The sequence below is a fragment of the Ascaphus truei genome, chromosome 2 (genome assembly GCF_040206685.1).
Source record: "Ascaphus truei isolate aAscTru1 chromosome 2, aAscTru1.hap1, whole genome shotgun sequence".
NCBI lineage: Eukaryota > Metazoa > Chordata > Amphibia > Anura > Ascaphidae > Ascaphus > Ascaphus truei.
Genome location: NC_134484.1, coordinates 2,384,769 through 2,400,421, shown reverse-complemented (window position 1 = coordinate 2,400,421; position 15,653 = coordinate 2,384,769). Strand labels below are relative to the sequence as shown.

The following is a 15,653-nucleotide window of genomic DNA, read 5'->3' as shown; positions in this document are numbered from 1 at the left end:
TGTAAGTAGAGCTGATAGAATTATAGACGGGTGGACCAATGCCCTCACCCCACTGCCAGGGGTGATGGGGGGAGAATTCCAGACCCACCTCGAGGCTAACCTCGGAGGTGGGCCACGGGGTATTGAAGCCCTAGCTCAGACCATCCTGTCAGCCGAGTGACTTGGAGGGAAGGAGAGGAGGAGGTTGGGGGGAGTTGAGCTGGTTGTACCCTGCATCGGCGATTGTATTGCGGCTGCTGGAAGCCTTGTCGTTGGGATATCGTTGCTCTGTCAAATAAAGAGACTGTTCTGTACCTGTAAAGACTGTGTGTCATTTGGAGAGTATAACCCTGGGAGCTGAGGAGTTCTTCTATACCGGTCCTGTCCCATATTCCTGGGAGTATAGAAGATGGAGGCGCTGCCCCACTAAGATAATATGGAGGCTACCACCCCAGAAGCCTGGTCCTGGCTCCCCCACAACATCGCGGGAAGCTCAGGCCCTCCTGTTCCTCACAGGTATGCACCACACCGCATGTAATCTGCCCTCATGCACCCTAGACACCACCGTAGAGACTGGGGGGGGTCGGGGAAACAGGGCTACATATATATACACACACACACACATACATACACACATACACATACATACTGTGACAAACGGCTTACTCCGGGGCTCCGCCGTCTGTCCGGGACTGTTAGAACACGGTCTTTTAGGGTAGGTTAAATGATGAGACGTCACGTACTGTTCCTTTAAACAGGCTATGCCTGGTTTATTCAGTCCCAGGCACTGAGACTGCCACAGTTTAAACAGAAAACAAAGCCAAACAAAAAGCTGCTCGTCTGAGCGATAACTTAAACTTAGATGTCCCTGACTCAGAGTTGGAAGTGGCTTGTCCACTTCCACCAACAAAATAAGTACCTTTGCAGTCTTTAGACAAACTAACAGAATGAATGAAGCGATTTGGGAAAGAGGCTTTCTCACCCCTCTGCAGTTCAGCAGCCTTCCAGGCTCTTGGGCGGGGCCCAGAGGAAACAGGAAACAGGTCTTATATACCTGAACTCTAATCAGCATGACAGGTGACAGAAAACAGGCAGCAGACAAACTGTGGAATGGAGTGCCTGTACCACGAGGCTGCCCTGTTCAGCTTAGACAGGACAGAAACTGTTCAGTATCCTGGGAGCCCTGTATATGGAGTTTATTACCAACCCCTGGTTTCTGTCACATATCCTCCCCCCCAGCTCAGACCTCGAGGGGTGAGCGACCATGGATATTAGGGAGTGCATCCTTGACAACCCGTCGGCATTGCCATGTTTGTGCCCCGACCTGTGTTCCACAGAAAATTTAAAGGGCTGTAGGCTTAGGAACCACCTGGTCACCCTAGCGTTCTTCTCCCTATTTTGACACATCCAGGTAAGGGGTGCATGATCTGTGACCAATCGGAACTTTCTCCCCAACAGATAATACTTGAGTGTCTCTACAGCCCACTTTATTGCGAGACACTCTTTCTCGACTATGGAGTAATTTTTCTCCTGGGGATTTAGTTTCCTACTTAAATAAAGGATGGGGTGCTCCTCCCCTTGAGACTCCTGGGAGAGTACCGCCCCCAGCCCTACCTCAGATGCGTCGGTTTGGACTACGAACTCTTTGGAGAAGTCAGGTGTGACCAACACTGGTTGGGCACAGAGAGCTTCTTTCAGGCTTCTAAAGGCCTGTTCGGCTTCGGGGGACCACTTTACCATTAGCGGTCCTCTTGCTTTTGTGAGGTCGGTTAGTGGGGTTGCCTTAGTTGCAAAATTGGGAATAAACCTCCTATAGTAGCCAATTAACCCCAAAAAGGTCCTTACTTGTTTTTTTGTGACTGGCCTTGGCCAATTTTGTATCGCCTCTACTTTGAGTGTTTGTGGTTTGAGTAACCCTCTACCAATAGAATACCCCAGATACTTGGCCTCCTCCAGACCAATAGTGCATTTAGCGGGGTTAGCAGTTAGTCCAGCAGACCGAACTGCGTCGAGCACAGCTTGGACCTTTGGAAGGTGGGACTGCCAATCTTCACTATGGATTACCACATCATCCAGGTAGGCGGCAGCGTACCGAACATGTGGTTTTAAAATTTTATCCATCATTCTTTGGAATGTGGCGGGAGCTCCATGTAAGCCAAAAGGCAGCACCTTATATTGAAAGAGGCCGTCTGGGGTTGAGAAGGCTGTTTTTTCTTTTGCCCTTTCTGTGAGGGGAACCTGCCAGTACCCTTTTGTTAGGTCTAGGGTTGTGAGATATCGGGCTTTGCCCAGTCTCTCTACAAGTTCATCCACCCTGGGCATAGGATAAGTATCAAATTTTGACACCGCGTTTAGTTTCCGGTAGTCATTACAAAACCTTGTTGTACCGTCTGGCTTTGGGACTAAAACTATAGGGCTGTTCCACCCACTTTGGGATTCCTCAATTACGCCTAGTTTTAGCATTTTTTTAACCTCTAAACTTATAGCCTCTCTCTTGGCCTCTGGGATTCGGTACGGTTTAAGGTTAACTCGGACCCCCGGTTCAGAGACTATGTCATGTTTAATTACGTTAGTTTTACCTGGCTGTGTAGAGAAGATTTCTTTGTTCCTTCTCACTAAACTCTGGACCTCTCGTTTCTGATGCACGGACAGTGTTTCAGCTATGCTAACCTCTGGGTCAGTTTCTTGATTCTCTGACGGACCTGGGGGTACTAGGGTTAACAAGACCTCTCTATCTTTCCAGGGCTTGAGTAGGTTTATATGGTAAATTTGCTCAGGTTTCCTCCTACCTGGCTGCCTTACCCTATAATTTACTTCTCCCACTCTTTCCAAGACCTCATATGGCCCATGCCATTTAGCAAGGAATTTACTCTCCACGGTGGGAACCAGAACTAGTACCCTATCACCTGGAAAAAAAATTCTGACCCTAGCACCCTTATTATACGTATTCCTTTGTGCTTCTTGAGCTTTCTCCATGTGTTCCCTCACTATGGGTAGGACTGCAGCAATGCGGTCCTGCATTTGGGCAACATGCTCTATTACACTTCTGTAAGGGGTAACCTCGTGTTCCCAAGTTTCTTTGGCTATATCCAGTAAGCCCCTTGGATGTCGGCCATACAATAGTTCAAACGGGGAGAAGCCTGTGGATGACTGGGGAACTTCCCTAATGGCAAATAACAGGTATGGTAACAAACAGTCCCAGTTTTTCCCATCCTTATCGACCGCCCGGCGTAACATGCTCTTTAAGGTTTTATTGAACCTTTCCACTAAACCATCTGTTTGTGGATGATAGACTGAGGTTCTGAGATGCTTGATTTTTAGGAGTTTACATAGCTCTTTTGTTACTTGGGACATAAATGGTGTTCCCTGGTCAGATAAGATCTCTTTAGGAATTCCGACCCGGGAAAACAGAAGTACTAACTCTTTTGCTATGTTTTTAGCAGAGGTGCTACGTAGGGGAACTGCCTCCGGATATCGGGTAGCATAATCTAATATTACCAATATATGCTGATGTCCCCTAGCAGACTTTATTAGGGGTCCTACTAGATCCATAGCAATCCGGTCAAATGGTACCTCTATTATGGGAAGGGGTACCAATGGGCTGCGGTATGCTTTGAACGGGGCGGTGATCTGACATTCTGGGCATGAGGAACAATAGTTTGTAATTTCTGCCAGAACCCCAGGCCAATAAAAGCTTCGGAGAACCTTTTCTTTTGTCTTTTCCACCCCTAGGTGTCCCCCCAATGGATGACTATGTGCGAGGTGTAATACTACGTTACGGAATGTCCGTGGTACCAACAATTGTTTAGTTGTAACTGATTTTCTTTTATCAACCCGATATACTAGGTCGTTCTCTACCTCGAAGTAGGGGTAAGCAAGTGACCTATCTGGTTGGCCATGAGTACTATTCTGGTCCCGTATATTTCCCCTTGCTACCGCTAATGTGGGGTCCTCCCACTGGGCCTTCTTAAAACTCCCAGGACTGACCTCTAGGTCAGCGAGGGTCTTATCCTGTACTGGGGTGGTAAGTGCCTGATCAACATCTTGATTTGGGGTATTCCCTACCAAAGTAGTGATGGGGAAGGGAATTTCACAGCACTCCTCCTTTTCCCCTTTCTTATTTGGGCCCTCGTCAACCTCCATTTCTGAAAAAGGGAAAGGATTTGTTTCTTCTAACACTTCGTTATGGTCTGCTATTGAACTCTGGGCGCTATTCTGAGCTGGGGACCACATTTTTAGAAAATGGGGAAAGTCGGTCCCTATTAACACATCATGTGCCAGTTTGGGTACAACACCCACCTTGAAATCTAAAGAACCAAATTCTGTTTCAAAAAAAACATCAACAGTGGAATATTCATGATTATCCCCATGTATACAACAAATTGCCACTCTTTGTGAACTGTTTACCTGTTTCTTCTTAATGGGCAATAGGTATTCGGACACTAGTGTGACCATACTCCCAGAGTCAAGAAGTGCCCGAACCCTCTTACCATTAACCTTTACAAATGCCCACAGATGGTTATTCAAGGGGTCCTCTGGGCTAGGGCCCATACATTGGGACAACAGCGAATAAGGTTCCACGCTGTTGCATTGCATGGGCTCCTCATTTAGTGGGCAGATTTTTGCTGTGTGGCCCCTCTCATGACAATTTACACATTTAGGTACATAGTCTGTGTCCCACTTAGAGCCTTTTCCCGGCTCCCCATGTTGGCTATTGCCCTTAGTGTGCGAACCACTGTTGCTGGTGCTGCGTGAAGGTGGTCGCCGCTCTTCAGCTCCCCTTAACCCCGGTACCCTTTTACCGTCTCTGGAAGAGTCCTGGAACCTCGGGTAGTGGGGTTGCTCCACGACTGTGGGTTGCGGGTGCTCTCCTGCTGCATTGTACCTTTCTACGAGGGCCACAAGCTCATCCGCATTGTGGGGGTCACTCCGACTGACCCAATGGCGTAAGGCAGAGGGAAGTTTCCTCAAGAACTGGTCCATGACCAACCGTTCCACGATGTGGCTTGCTGAGTTGATCTCGGGTTGTAGCCACTTCCGGGCGAGGTGGATGAGGTCATACATCTGGCTTCGGGTCGCTTTATCCATCGTGAAGGACCATGCGTGAAACCTTTGGGCGCGAACAGCCGTGGTTACGCCGAGGCGGGCGAGGATCTCGAACTTCAATTTGGCATAGACGTTAGCTTCGGCTGGCTCTAGATCAAAGTAAGCCTTCTGGGGTTCGCCGCTTAGGAAGGGTGCGATTAGACCAGCCCACTCAGCTTCTGGCCATCCCTCTCTCTGTGCCGTGCGTTCAAACGTGAGAAGATAGGCTTCCACATCATCCGAGGGTCCCATCTTCTGAAGGTAGTGGCTTGCCCTGGTCATTTTCGGAACTGGGGCTGCCGCTGCCAGTGGAAGGTTACTGATAGTCTCCCTCAGGATCTCGAGTTCCTGCTGTAAGCCCTGAGCGAACCGCTGTTGCTCCTCTTTCAGCAAGCGGTTTGTCTCTTGCTGGTTTGCATTCGCCTGTTGCAGGGCTTCATTCGCGTCTCTCTGGACAGCGACATTGCGTACCAGCGCACTCACCACGTCTTCCATCTTGTTTGGAGAGAGAGAAAAAAAAACCTTTTTTTTTTTTTTTTTTTTCTTTAAAGTTCTTTAACCCCCAGACCTTTTAGTGTTCTGCCCGCATTCTCCACCATATGTGACAAACGGCTTACTCCGGGGCTCCGCCGTCTGTCCGGGACTGTTAGAACACGGTCTTTTAGGGTAGGTTAAATGATGAGACGTCACGTACTGTTCCTTTAAACAGGCTATGCCTGGTTTATTCAGTCCCAGGCACTGAGACTGCCACAGTTTAAACAGAAAACAAAGCCAAACAAAAAGCTGCTTGTCTGAGCGATAACTTAAACTTAGATGTCCCTGACTCAGAGTTGGAAGTGGCTTGTCCACTTCCACCAACAAAATAAGTACCTTTGCAGTCTTTAGACAAACTAACAGAATGAATGAAGCGATTTGGGAAAGAGGCTTTCTCACCCCTCTGCAGTTCAGCAGCCTTCCAGGCTCTTGGGCGGGGCCCAGAGGAAACAGGAAACAGGTCTTATATACCTGAACTCTAATCAGCATGACAGGTGACAGAAAACAGGCAGCAGACAAACTGTGGAATGGAGTGCCTGTACCACGAGGCTGCCCTGTTCAGCTTAGACAGGACAGAAACTGTTCAGTATCCTGGGAGCCCTGTATATGGAGTTTATTACCAACCCCTGGTTTCTGTCACAATACATACATACATACATACACACATACACCTCATAGACTATAATACCATATATATATATATATATATATATATATATATATATATATATATATATATATATTGTGACAGAGTCATAGACTCTGTATACATTAGTAGGAGGTGGCAGTATGCCTGCTTTCCAGTATACGAGGAGTTAACCAGCTGATTTAGGTGATCCTAGTTAGTAAGCTCACCTGCCTTTAAAAAGAAGAAATGCCTCTGGGGCATCAGTCTCTCTCTCAGACGAGGAGAGAGGAGAGAGGAGACTCCCAGCTAAAGAGCCAAGTGCTATTACCAAATATTGTTGGTCTGGTCTAGCTTGGCTAACCAGCCGGGTCGATAGGCTTAACCGAGTTTAGTTAGCTTCCCTAACGGGATAGGCTTTTGTTTATGTTTTGTATTTCTTAAAGGGACAGCGCGCCCATTGTTTTTGTTATATTTTTGGACAAATAAATCCACCAGCGTATTATTTCACCAGAAGAATTGTCATCTCACTAACCACGGCCATCCTGCCACACTATATATATAATGTTTGGGGGGAAAAGTCCCCAAATACGACGCTTGGGGGGAGGGGGGTGGATGGGAAAATCAGAGGTCAGGGAGGGGGAGATGGGCATTCCCCTTCTAAAACTTCCCCCAGGCATTCTTCGCCCCCCACCATCCCAAGGCAGATCACTATCTCCTTTGGTGGCTGGTAGGGTCCACAGAGGTAACTGACCACTGGAGCCTCTTGGTCCATGTGCAGGTTGGATCCCTCTTGTAAGGATCCGTCATCTGCGCCCTTCCCGACGCGCTCTCAGCTTACCCAGACCCGCGATCGGGTGTCCTGCCTCTGCTACCTCCTGCAGCGCATCTCGCAGACCAGTCATTACCAGCGTATCTTCTAGGGGCGCGCGCTGGTCCCGCCTCCAGGCTTCGTACGCGCAGTGACGTCACAGTCGCGCAGCGCGCACCCGCTATGCGCGGTACCCGCTGTGTAATAGGATTCACCTGTCTTGTCTCCATCAGCCAACCACAGCCAGGGCCGCCAACAGAAGTCATGGGGCCCAGGACAAATGAAAGGAGCCGCCCCCCCCCCCCCCCGAACCCACTGCGCACCTACCACAAAAAAATATTTTTTAGCACACAACTTTTACCTAACTGTTTTCTTATTGTGATACGGAAAAAACATCACAATGCAACCTGTTTATTTTTATATTTTCAACAAGACAGATGACTGCCTGCCTGCCTGGGTGGGGGACTAACTGCCTGGGTGGGGGACTAACTGCCTGGGTGGGGGGGTGACTGCCTGGATGGGTAGGTGGGTGGGTGAGTGACTGAGTGGGTGAGTGACAGTGACTGGGTTGGTGGGTGACTGGGTTGGTGGGTGACTGGGTGGGTGGGTAACTGGGTGAGTGAGTGGCTGAGTGAGTGGGTGACTGACATTGAGTGGGTGGGTGCTGCTTCCTTGCCCGCCAGACGCTTCCCCCCTCTGCCCCCGATATCCCCGCGGCTGCTGCCCGGAGCAGGAGGTAGGCTCAGGGGTAGGCTCAGGAGGAGCGAAAGGGGAGGGGTGGGAGGCTTAAGGCAAGACTGGCGGCTAATTCCTGGGGCAGGAGGCACGCGCGGGGGCAGCTGGGTTGGCAGGCGCGCAGGGGAAGCTCAATTGGCACGCGCGGGCTCGCAACGGCGCTTCCCCTTCACCCCACATTGGGAGCGGGGGGGGGGAGTGGTCCACAGGCAGCACGCCAGAGACCCTGCTTGCACATGCGGGCAGCACGCCAGAGACCCTGCTTGCACATGCGGGCAGCACGCCAGAGACCCTGCTTGCACATGCGGGCAGCACGCCAGAGACCCTGCTTGCACATGCGGGCAGCACGCCAGAGACCCTGCTTGCACATGCGGGCAGCACGCCAGAGACCCTGCTTGCACATGCGGGCAGCACGCCAGAGACCCTGCTTGCCCTGCGAATGTGCGCCGGGACCTCGGCTCTGCGCATGCGCACAAGGAATCAATGCCATTTTTTTTATATAACGGGCCCGGCCGCGCAGGGGGCCCGGGACGCCAACCCCGGCAGACCCCCCCCTGTTGGCGGCCCTGACCACAGCCATGCATACTAGGGAGTATGCTTCCTCCTCATTGGTCTGTTCTCCCTATATATGCTCAGTCTGCCCGCTGGCACATTGGCTGAGTATAACCGTGTGTATGTGCGCTGTGGTCACTGCAGTCCTGCCCCCTGTCTGAGCCTGGCCGGTCTCGTCCTGTGTTGCCTGACCTTGCTTGTTCTTTGGATTCCGCACCTGACCCCGGCTTACCCACGCTGATCCGCACCTCTCCGCTCCTGACCCCGGCTTACCCACGACGCTCCGCACCTCTCCGCTCCTGATCCGGCTTACCCACGCTGATCCGCACCTCTCCCCTCCTGACCCCGGCTTACCCGCGATGATCCGCACCTCTCCGCTCCTGACCCGGCTTACCCACGCTGATCCGCACCTCTCCCCTCCTGACCCCGGCTTACCCACGCTGATCCGTACCTCTCCTCTCCTGACCCGGCTTACCCACGCTGATCCGCACCTCTCCGCTCCTGACCCAGCTTACCCACGCTGATCCGCACCTCTCCGCTCCTGACCCGGCTTACCCACGCTGATCCGCACCTCTCCGCTCCTGACCCGGCTTACCCACGACGCTCCGCACCTCTCCGCTCCTGCCCCCGGCTTACCCACGACGCTCCGCACCTCTCTGCTCCTTACCCCCGGCTTACCCACGCTGATCCGTACCTCTCCGCTCCTTACCCGGCTTACCCACAGCGATCCATACCTCTCCGCTCCTGACCCGGCTTACCCACGCTGATCCGCACCTCTCCCCTCCTGACCCCGGCTTACCCACAGCGATCCGCACCTCTCCCCTCCTGACCCCGGCTTACCCACGACGCTCCGCACCTCTCCGCTCCTGACCCCGGCTTACCCACGTCGATCCGCACCTCTCCGCTCCTGACCCGGCTTACCCACGACGATCCGCACCTCTCCCCTCCTGACCCCGGCTTACCCACGCTGATTCGCACCTCTCCTCTCCTGACCCCGGCTTACCCACGACGCTCCGCACCTCTCCGCTCCTGATCCGGCTTACCCACGCTGATCCGCACCTCTCCCCTCCTGACCCCGGCTTACCCGCGATGATCCGCACCTCTCCGCTCCTGACCCGGCTTACCCACGCTGATCCGCACCTCTCCCCTCCTGACCCCGGCTTACCCACGCTGATCCGTACCTCTCCTCTCCTGACCCGGCTTACCCACGCTGATCCGCACCTCTCCGCTCCTGACCCGGCTTACCCACGCTGATCCACACCTCTCCGCTCCTGACCCGGCTTACCCACGACGCTCCGCACCTCTCCGCTCCTGACCCGGCTTACCCACGCTGATCCGCACCTCTCCGCTCCTGACCCGGCTTACCCACGCTGATCCGCACCTCTCCCCTCCTGACCCCGGCTTACCCACGCTGATCCGCACCTCTCCGCTCCTGTCCCGGCTTACCCACGCTGATCCGTACCTCTCCGCTCCTTACCCGGCTTACCCACAGCGATCCATACCTCTCCGCTCCTGACCCGGCTTACCCACGCTGATCCGTACCTCTCCGCTCCTGACCCGGCTTACCCACGACGATCTGTATCTCTCCAATCCTGACCCGGCTTACCCACGACAATCCGCCCCTCTCCGCTCCTGGCCCCGGCTTACCCACGCTGATCCGCACCTCTCCCCTCCTGACCCCGGCTTACCCACAGCGATCCGCACCTCTCCCCTCCTGACCCCGGCTTACCCACGACGCTCCGCACCTCTCCGCTCCTGACCCCGGCTTACCCACGTCGATCCGCACCTCTCCGCTCCTGACCCGGCTTACCCACGACGCTCCGCACCTCTCCGCTCCTGATCCGGCTTACCCACGCTGATCCGCACCTCTCCCCTCCTGACCCCGGCTTACCCACGCTGATCCGCACCTCTCCGCTCCTGACCCGGCTTACCCACGTCGATCCGCACCTCTCCGCTCCTGACCCGGGATTACCAACGTCGATCCGCACCTCTCCGCTCCTGACCCGGCTTACCCACGACGATCCGCACCTCTCCCCTCCTGACCCCGGCTTACCCACGCTGATCCGCACCTCTCCTCTCCTGACCCCGGCTTACCCACGACGCTCCGCCCCTCTCCGCTCCTGATCCGGCTTACCCACAGCGATCCGTACCTCTCCACTCCTGCCCCCGGCTTACCCACGCTGATCCGCACCTCTCCGCTCCTGATCCGGCTTACCCACGCTGATCCGCACCTCTCCGCTCCTGACCCCGCTTACCCACGTCGATCCGCACCTCTCCGCTCCTGATCCGGCTTACCCACGACTATCCGCACCTCTCCGCTCCTGACCCGGCTTACCCACGCTGATCCGCACCTCTCCGCTCCTTACCCGGCTTACCCACGACTATCCGCACCTCTCCGCTCCTGACCCGGCTTACCCACGCTGATCCGCACCTCTCCGCTCCTGACCCGGCTTACCCACGCTGATCCGCACCTCTCCGCTCCTGACCCCGCTTACCCACGTCGATCCGCACCTCTCCGCTCCTGACCCGGCTTACCCACGACGATCCGCACCTCTCCGCTCCTGATCCGGCTTACCCACGCTGATCCGTACCTCTCCCCTCCTGACCCCGGCTTACCCATGACGATCCGCACCTCTCCGCTCCTGACCCCGCTTACCCACGTAGATCCGCACCTCTCTGCTCCTGCCCCGGCTTACCCACGACGATCCCAGGCTAAAGTACCTGCAACGATCCATACCTCTCCAATCCAGACCTCGGCAAGTATCACTGACCATCCTGACCTCTCCTACCCCGACCCGGCTACCTCGACCTAGAGTATCTACACTTCAGACGCACCCTCGCGGCTGTGGATTGGCGTTTATCAAATCCCCACCTCGGCCTCGTGGTCACACCTTGTTTGTGAAGAGCGCATCGTTACACCTGTCTTGCTGGCCCCGCCTCCTCTGACACAGGATTGGATGTCAGCGAATGACATCATCCCTGGTGTCAGAGAAGGCGAGGTTAGCAGTAGTGATGGAGCTCCATGTGCTGGAGAGACTCTGATTGGCAGTTAACCCCCCGTAGGCCCTCTCCAAGCACCGAAGGAGGTAGGATCTTCCAAGGAGGGTTGGGGGAATGTCTGGGGAAGCCTAAGGGTTCAGACGGGAAATGCTAGAACAATAAGCAGTCTCACAGCGTTTCTCCTGGGCCCGACCCAGAAGGAGGTTCCACCATGGCCTCGGTCTTATATTGTGCCCCCTCCGAGCTTGCTCATCGCTACTGCTTGGTAACTATGGCACTCGATCTAACTTTCAATGACTCATTCCTAGGTCTACCCTTAAATCTAATTTTGTGAGGAAAAAAAGTGTCAACAGCAAATTATTCCAAGGATTATCCAAACAAGTTAAAAAGTTATTTAAGTACCTCAATAACAAAAAAAATGAGAAAAGAAAATATAGGACCCTTTCAGTGTGAGATGGGTAGGCAGATTATTGGAGATAAGGAAAAAGCAGAGGTATTAAACAAGTTCTTTGCCTCTGTGTTTACCAGGGAAGAATCAAGTTAAATAGTAGCGCTACAGGAGGAAGCCACAACCTCCATAAGCGACTTGAAAAAATTAAAGTAAATATGGCACCTGGCCCCGATGGCATACATCCAAGAGTTCCCAAGGAGTTAAGCTCAGTAATAGCCAAACCATTATATTTAATATTCAAGGACTCCATTTCCACAGGCTCAGTACCACAAGATTGGCGTAAAGCAGATGTGGTGCCTATATTTAAAAAGGGAGCTAGATCACAACCGGGGAATTACAGACCTGTAAGCCTGACTTCAATAGTGGGGGAAACTACTTGAAGGTTTAATATGGGATAATATTCAGGAATACCTAATGGAAATCAAAATTATTAGTAATAGTCAGCATGGATTTATGAAGGACAGTAGCCTTCACCTTGAGAAAGGCAGTACTAGACTGCTGAAACGTTGGTCTTTATGGCATATTAAACCTCCTTGATGAGTAACACCGTGTGCCTGCTTCTTCATTATACTGTATCATATTGGGACTTCAGGAGCTCCCCAGGACCAGCGCACCGGCAGCTAAGTACCCCACCTCTATTACCTATGTGACTGAGTGCGTGTCTCATCCTCTATGTTTATGAAGGATAGCTCATGCCAAACTAACCTTATTTGTTTCTTTGAGGAGGTAAGTAGGAATTTAGACCAGGGTAATGCAGTTGATGTGGTCTACTTAGATTTTGCAAAGGCTTTTGATACGGTTTCACACAAGAGGTTGGTGTACAAAATAAAGAAAGTTGGACTCAGTAAAAATATATGCACCTGGATTGAAAACTGGTTAAAGGACAGACAACAGAGGGTTGTCATAAATGGAACTTTTTTAGGTTTGGCTAAGGTCGTGAGTGGAGTACCTCAGGGATCGGTACTGGGACCCCTGCTTTTTAACTTGTTTATTAATGACCTTGAGGTTGGGATCGAGAGCAAAGTCTCCATCTTTGCTGATGATACTAAATTGTGTAAGGTAATAGAATCAGAGCAGGATGTAATTTCTCTTCAGAAGGACTTGGAGAGACTGGAAACGTGGGCAGGTAAATGGCAGATGAGGTTTAATACAGATAAATGTAAGGTTATGCATTTGGGATGCAAGAATAAATTGGCGACTTACAAATTAAATGGAGATATATTGGGGGAATCCTTGATGGAGAAGGATTTAGGAGTGCTTGTAGACAGCAGGCTTAGCAATAGTGCCCAATGTCATGCAGTAGCTGCAAAGGCAAACAAGATCTTATCTTGCATTAAACGGGCAACGGATGGAAGGGAAGTAAACATAATTATACCCGTTTACAAAGCATTAGTAAAATTACACCATGATTATGGACTACAATTTTGGGCACCACTCCTTAGAAAAGACATTATGGAACTAGAGAGAGTGCAGAGAAGAGCCACCAAATTAATAAAGGGGATGGACAATCTAACTTATGAGGAGAGGCTAGCTAAATTAGATTTATTTACATTAGAAAAGAGGCGTCTAAGAGAGGATATGATAACTATATACAAATATATTCGGGCACAGTACAAGGAGCTTTCAAATGAACTATTCGTCCCAAGGGCAGGACAAAGGACTCGGGGCCATCCCTTTAGGTTGGAGGAAAGGAGATTTCACCAGCAACAAAGGAAAGGGATCTTTACAGTAAGGGCAGTTACAGTGTGGGATTCATTACCCATGGAGACTGTGATGGCAGATACAATAGATTTGTTCAAAAAAAGGTTGGACATCTTTTTAGAAAGGAAAGGTATACAGTGATATACCAAATAAGTATACATGGGAAGGACGCTGATCCAGGGATTAATCCGATTGCCAATTCTTGGAGTCGGGAAGGAATTTATTTTCCCCTTATGAGATATCATTGGATGATATAACACTGGGGTTTTTTGTTTGCCTTCCTCTGGATGAATAAGTAAGTATAGATATAGGCTAAAGTATCTGTTGCCTAAATTTAGCATAGGTTGATCTTGATGGACGTACGTCTTTTTTCAACCTCGTCTACTATGTAACAAACAGGAGTAACAACCTTTTTCTTGCACATAATTTTATCCTCGATATTGCCATTTTTTGTCCTTTTGCCAAAAACCAAACAAACCCTAATTGAATGGAGGGATATGGTGCGGACTCCACAGGTGAGAGGGGGAACGGGTGCACCTTTCAATTTCAGACGTCCCATAAGACCGGTGTAAGAACTGACGGCGCCAAACTGGATCAACTCAACAATCAGGGGATCAGCTTAAAAAACCCCGCAAACACTAACTCACGAAACGAGAGTTAAATAAATCACAAAAAAGGGTTCACTCCCCCATCTTATGAATGACAAATACAAAAAAAAAATGTATAATTCAGTTTTGACACGAGGGTGTAACGTAATATCCGCGGCAACGTATACTGGTAATAAGCCACACGTCCATTTGGGGACAACGAAAAGAATCATTCAACGTCACATCCCAGGAAGGCTATTCCGCGGTAAAAACAATACAATTTAGATGTTGTTAAAATGTACTCACGGTTATCTTTGCCTTGGAGATGTAATGCACTCGCAGGATTCGCTGTGTCTATTTAAATTGAGATTGTGTTAATACATTTAGCCCAAACATATATGCACGATTATGTGACCGCCAATGTATTTCTCATTTTTAGATAACACGGAGGTACAGTACCCCTAACTTGATTAAACCATACGTTATTATTTTTAGCCTTGCCTTCACACACCTTTTAATATTAGTAATGGGAATTGATGGTGTCTTGATTTCACCTCCACGCTGTATCAAATATATATGAATTCATAGGCATTTAAGAATAAGGTCCGTGCTCATCTTGTGAGAATTTGCTAGAAAAATAGGAATATGTCTAATTTTAAGTGCTGTACGTTTTCTAATTTGAAATGCATCTTTCTCTCTGGGCTTTTACTGTAGCCGCAGAAATCATTATCCTACGGTTTGTGAGATGGAGCAAAGGTGTCAGGTACCCAAATGCTTCTAAAAAGTGAAGAAAGGAATTGTATTCCAGAGTGTGTCAGGACGGCCTTACGGTGGGGTCAGTAAGAGTCCCAAACAGGGGGTAAAGCTTTTAACTTCAGTGGTTTTATTTCCCAGTCAAATTAACATTAGGCACACCGTCCCTTTAAGGCAAACACAAAACATAAAAAGAACAGGAGGGAGGCTAACTATACATTATAAAGCGCTAACTATGAGTTGTTCGACTAAACCGGTTACCAACTTTAAATGACAGATTATTTTATATATACTGCATATATACTATATATATATATATATATATATATATATATATATATATATATATATATATATATATATATATATATATATATATATATATATATATATATATACTGTATATATACTGTATATATATATATATATATATATATATATATACTGTGTGTATGTGTGTATATGTATATTTATATATATGTATATAAAAGAATCTGTCATTTAAAGTTGGCACCACCTTGAGAAAGGTCCCACTGGGGGACCGAAACGTCATTTTTTGTGTCTTCTATCAAATATAGAAAATGTATGATTTACTTACCTGCGCACAGTAAAGCATAAAGCAACTGTAAATATTACTGTATGTTCATTTGCATGTTTTAGACAGGTCTGCAACCCTGTCTTTCACCATTATCACCCAGCACACAGCACTTCCACTGCAGCAAGGGATTCTGGGAAATGACATGCAAATGAGCACACAGTGCCACCTTTTATCTCATGCTCACATTACATGAGCAACCCTTAGCCAATGCATGCTGCTTTAGACACAGCTTTAAGCAAGGG

The 15,653-nt window shown here is 49.9% G+C and overlaps 1 protein-coding gene across 2 annotated transcripts in view; it reads right to left on the bottom strand.

The window, feature by feature from the left end:
• LOC142474880 (phospholipase A2 inhibitor gamma subunit B-like) overlaps nt 1-15,653 on the bottom strand; it is a 78,449-nt gene that overhangs the window by 15,235 nt on the left and 47,561 nt on the right. For both annotated transcript variants that reach the window (XM_075581030.1, XM_075581026.1), the window contains exon 3: nt 14,367-14,414. In XM_075581030.1, coding sequence (XP_075437145.1) covers nt 14,367-14,414 — 48 coding nt within the window. The remainder of the gene's footprint in view (nt 1-14,366; nt 14,415-15,653) is intronic.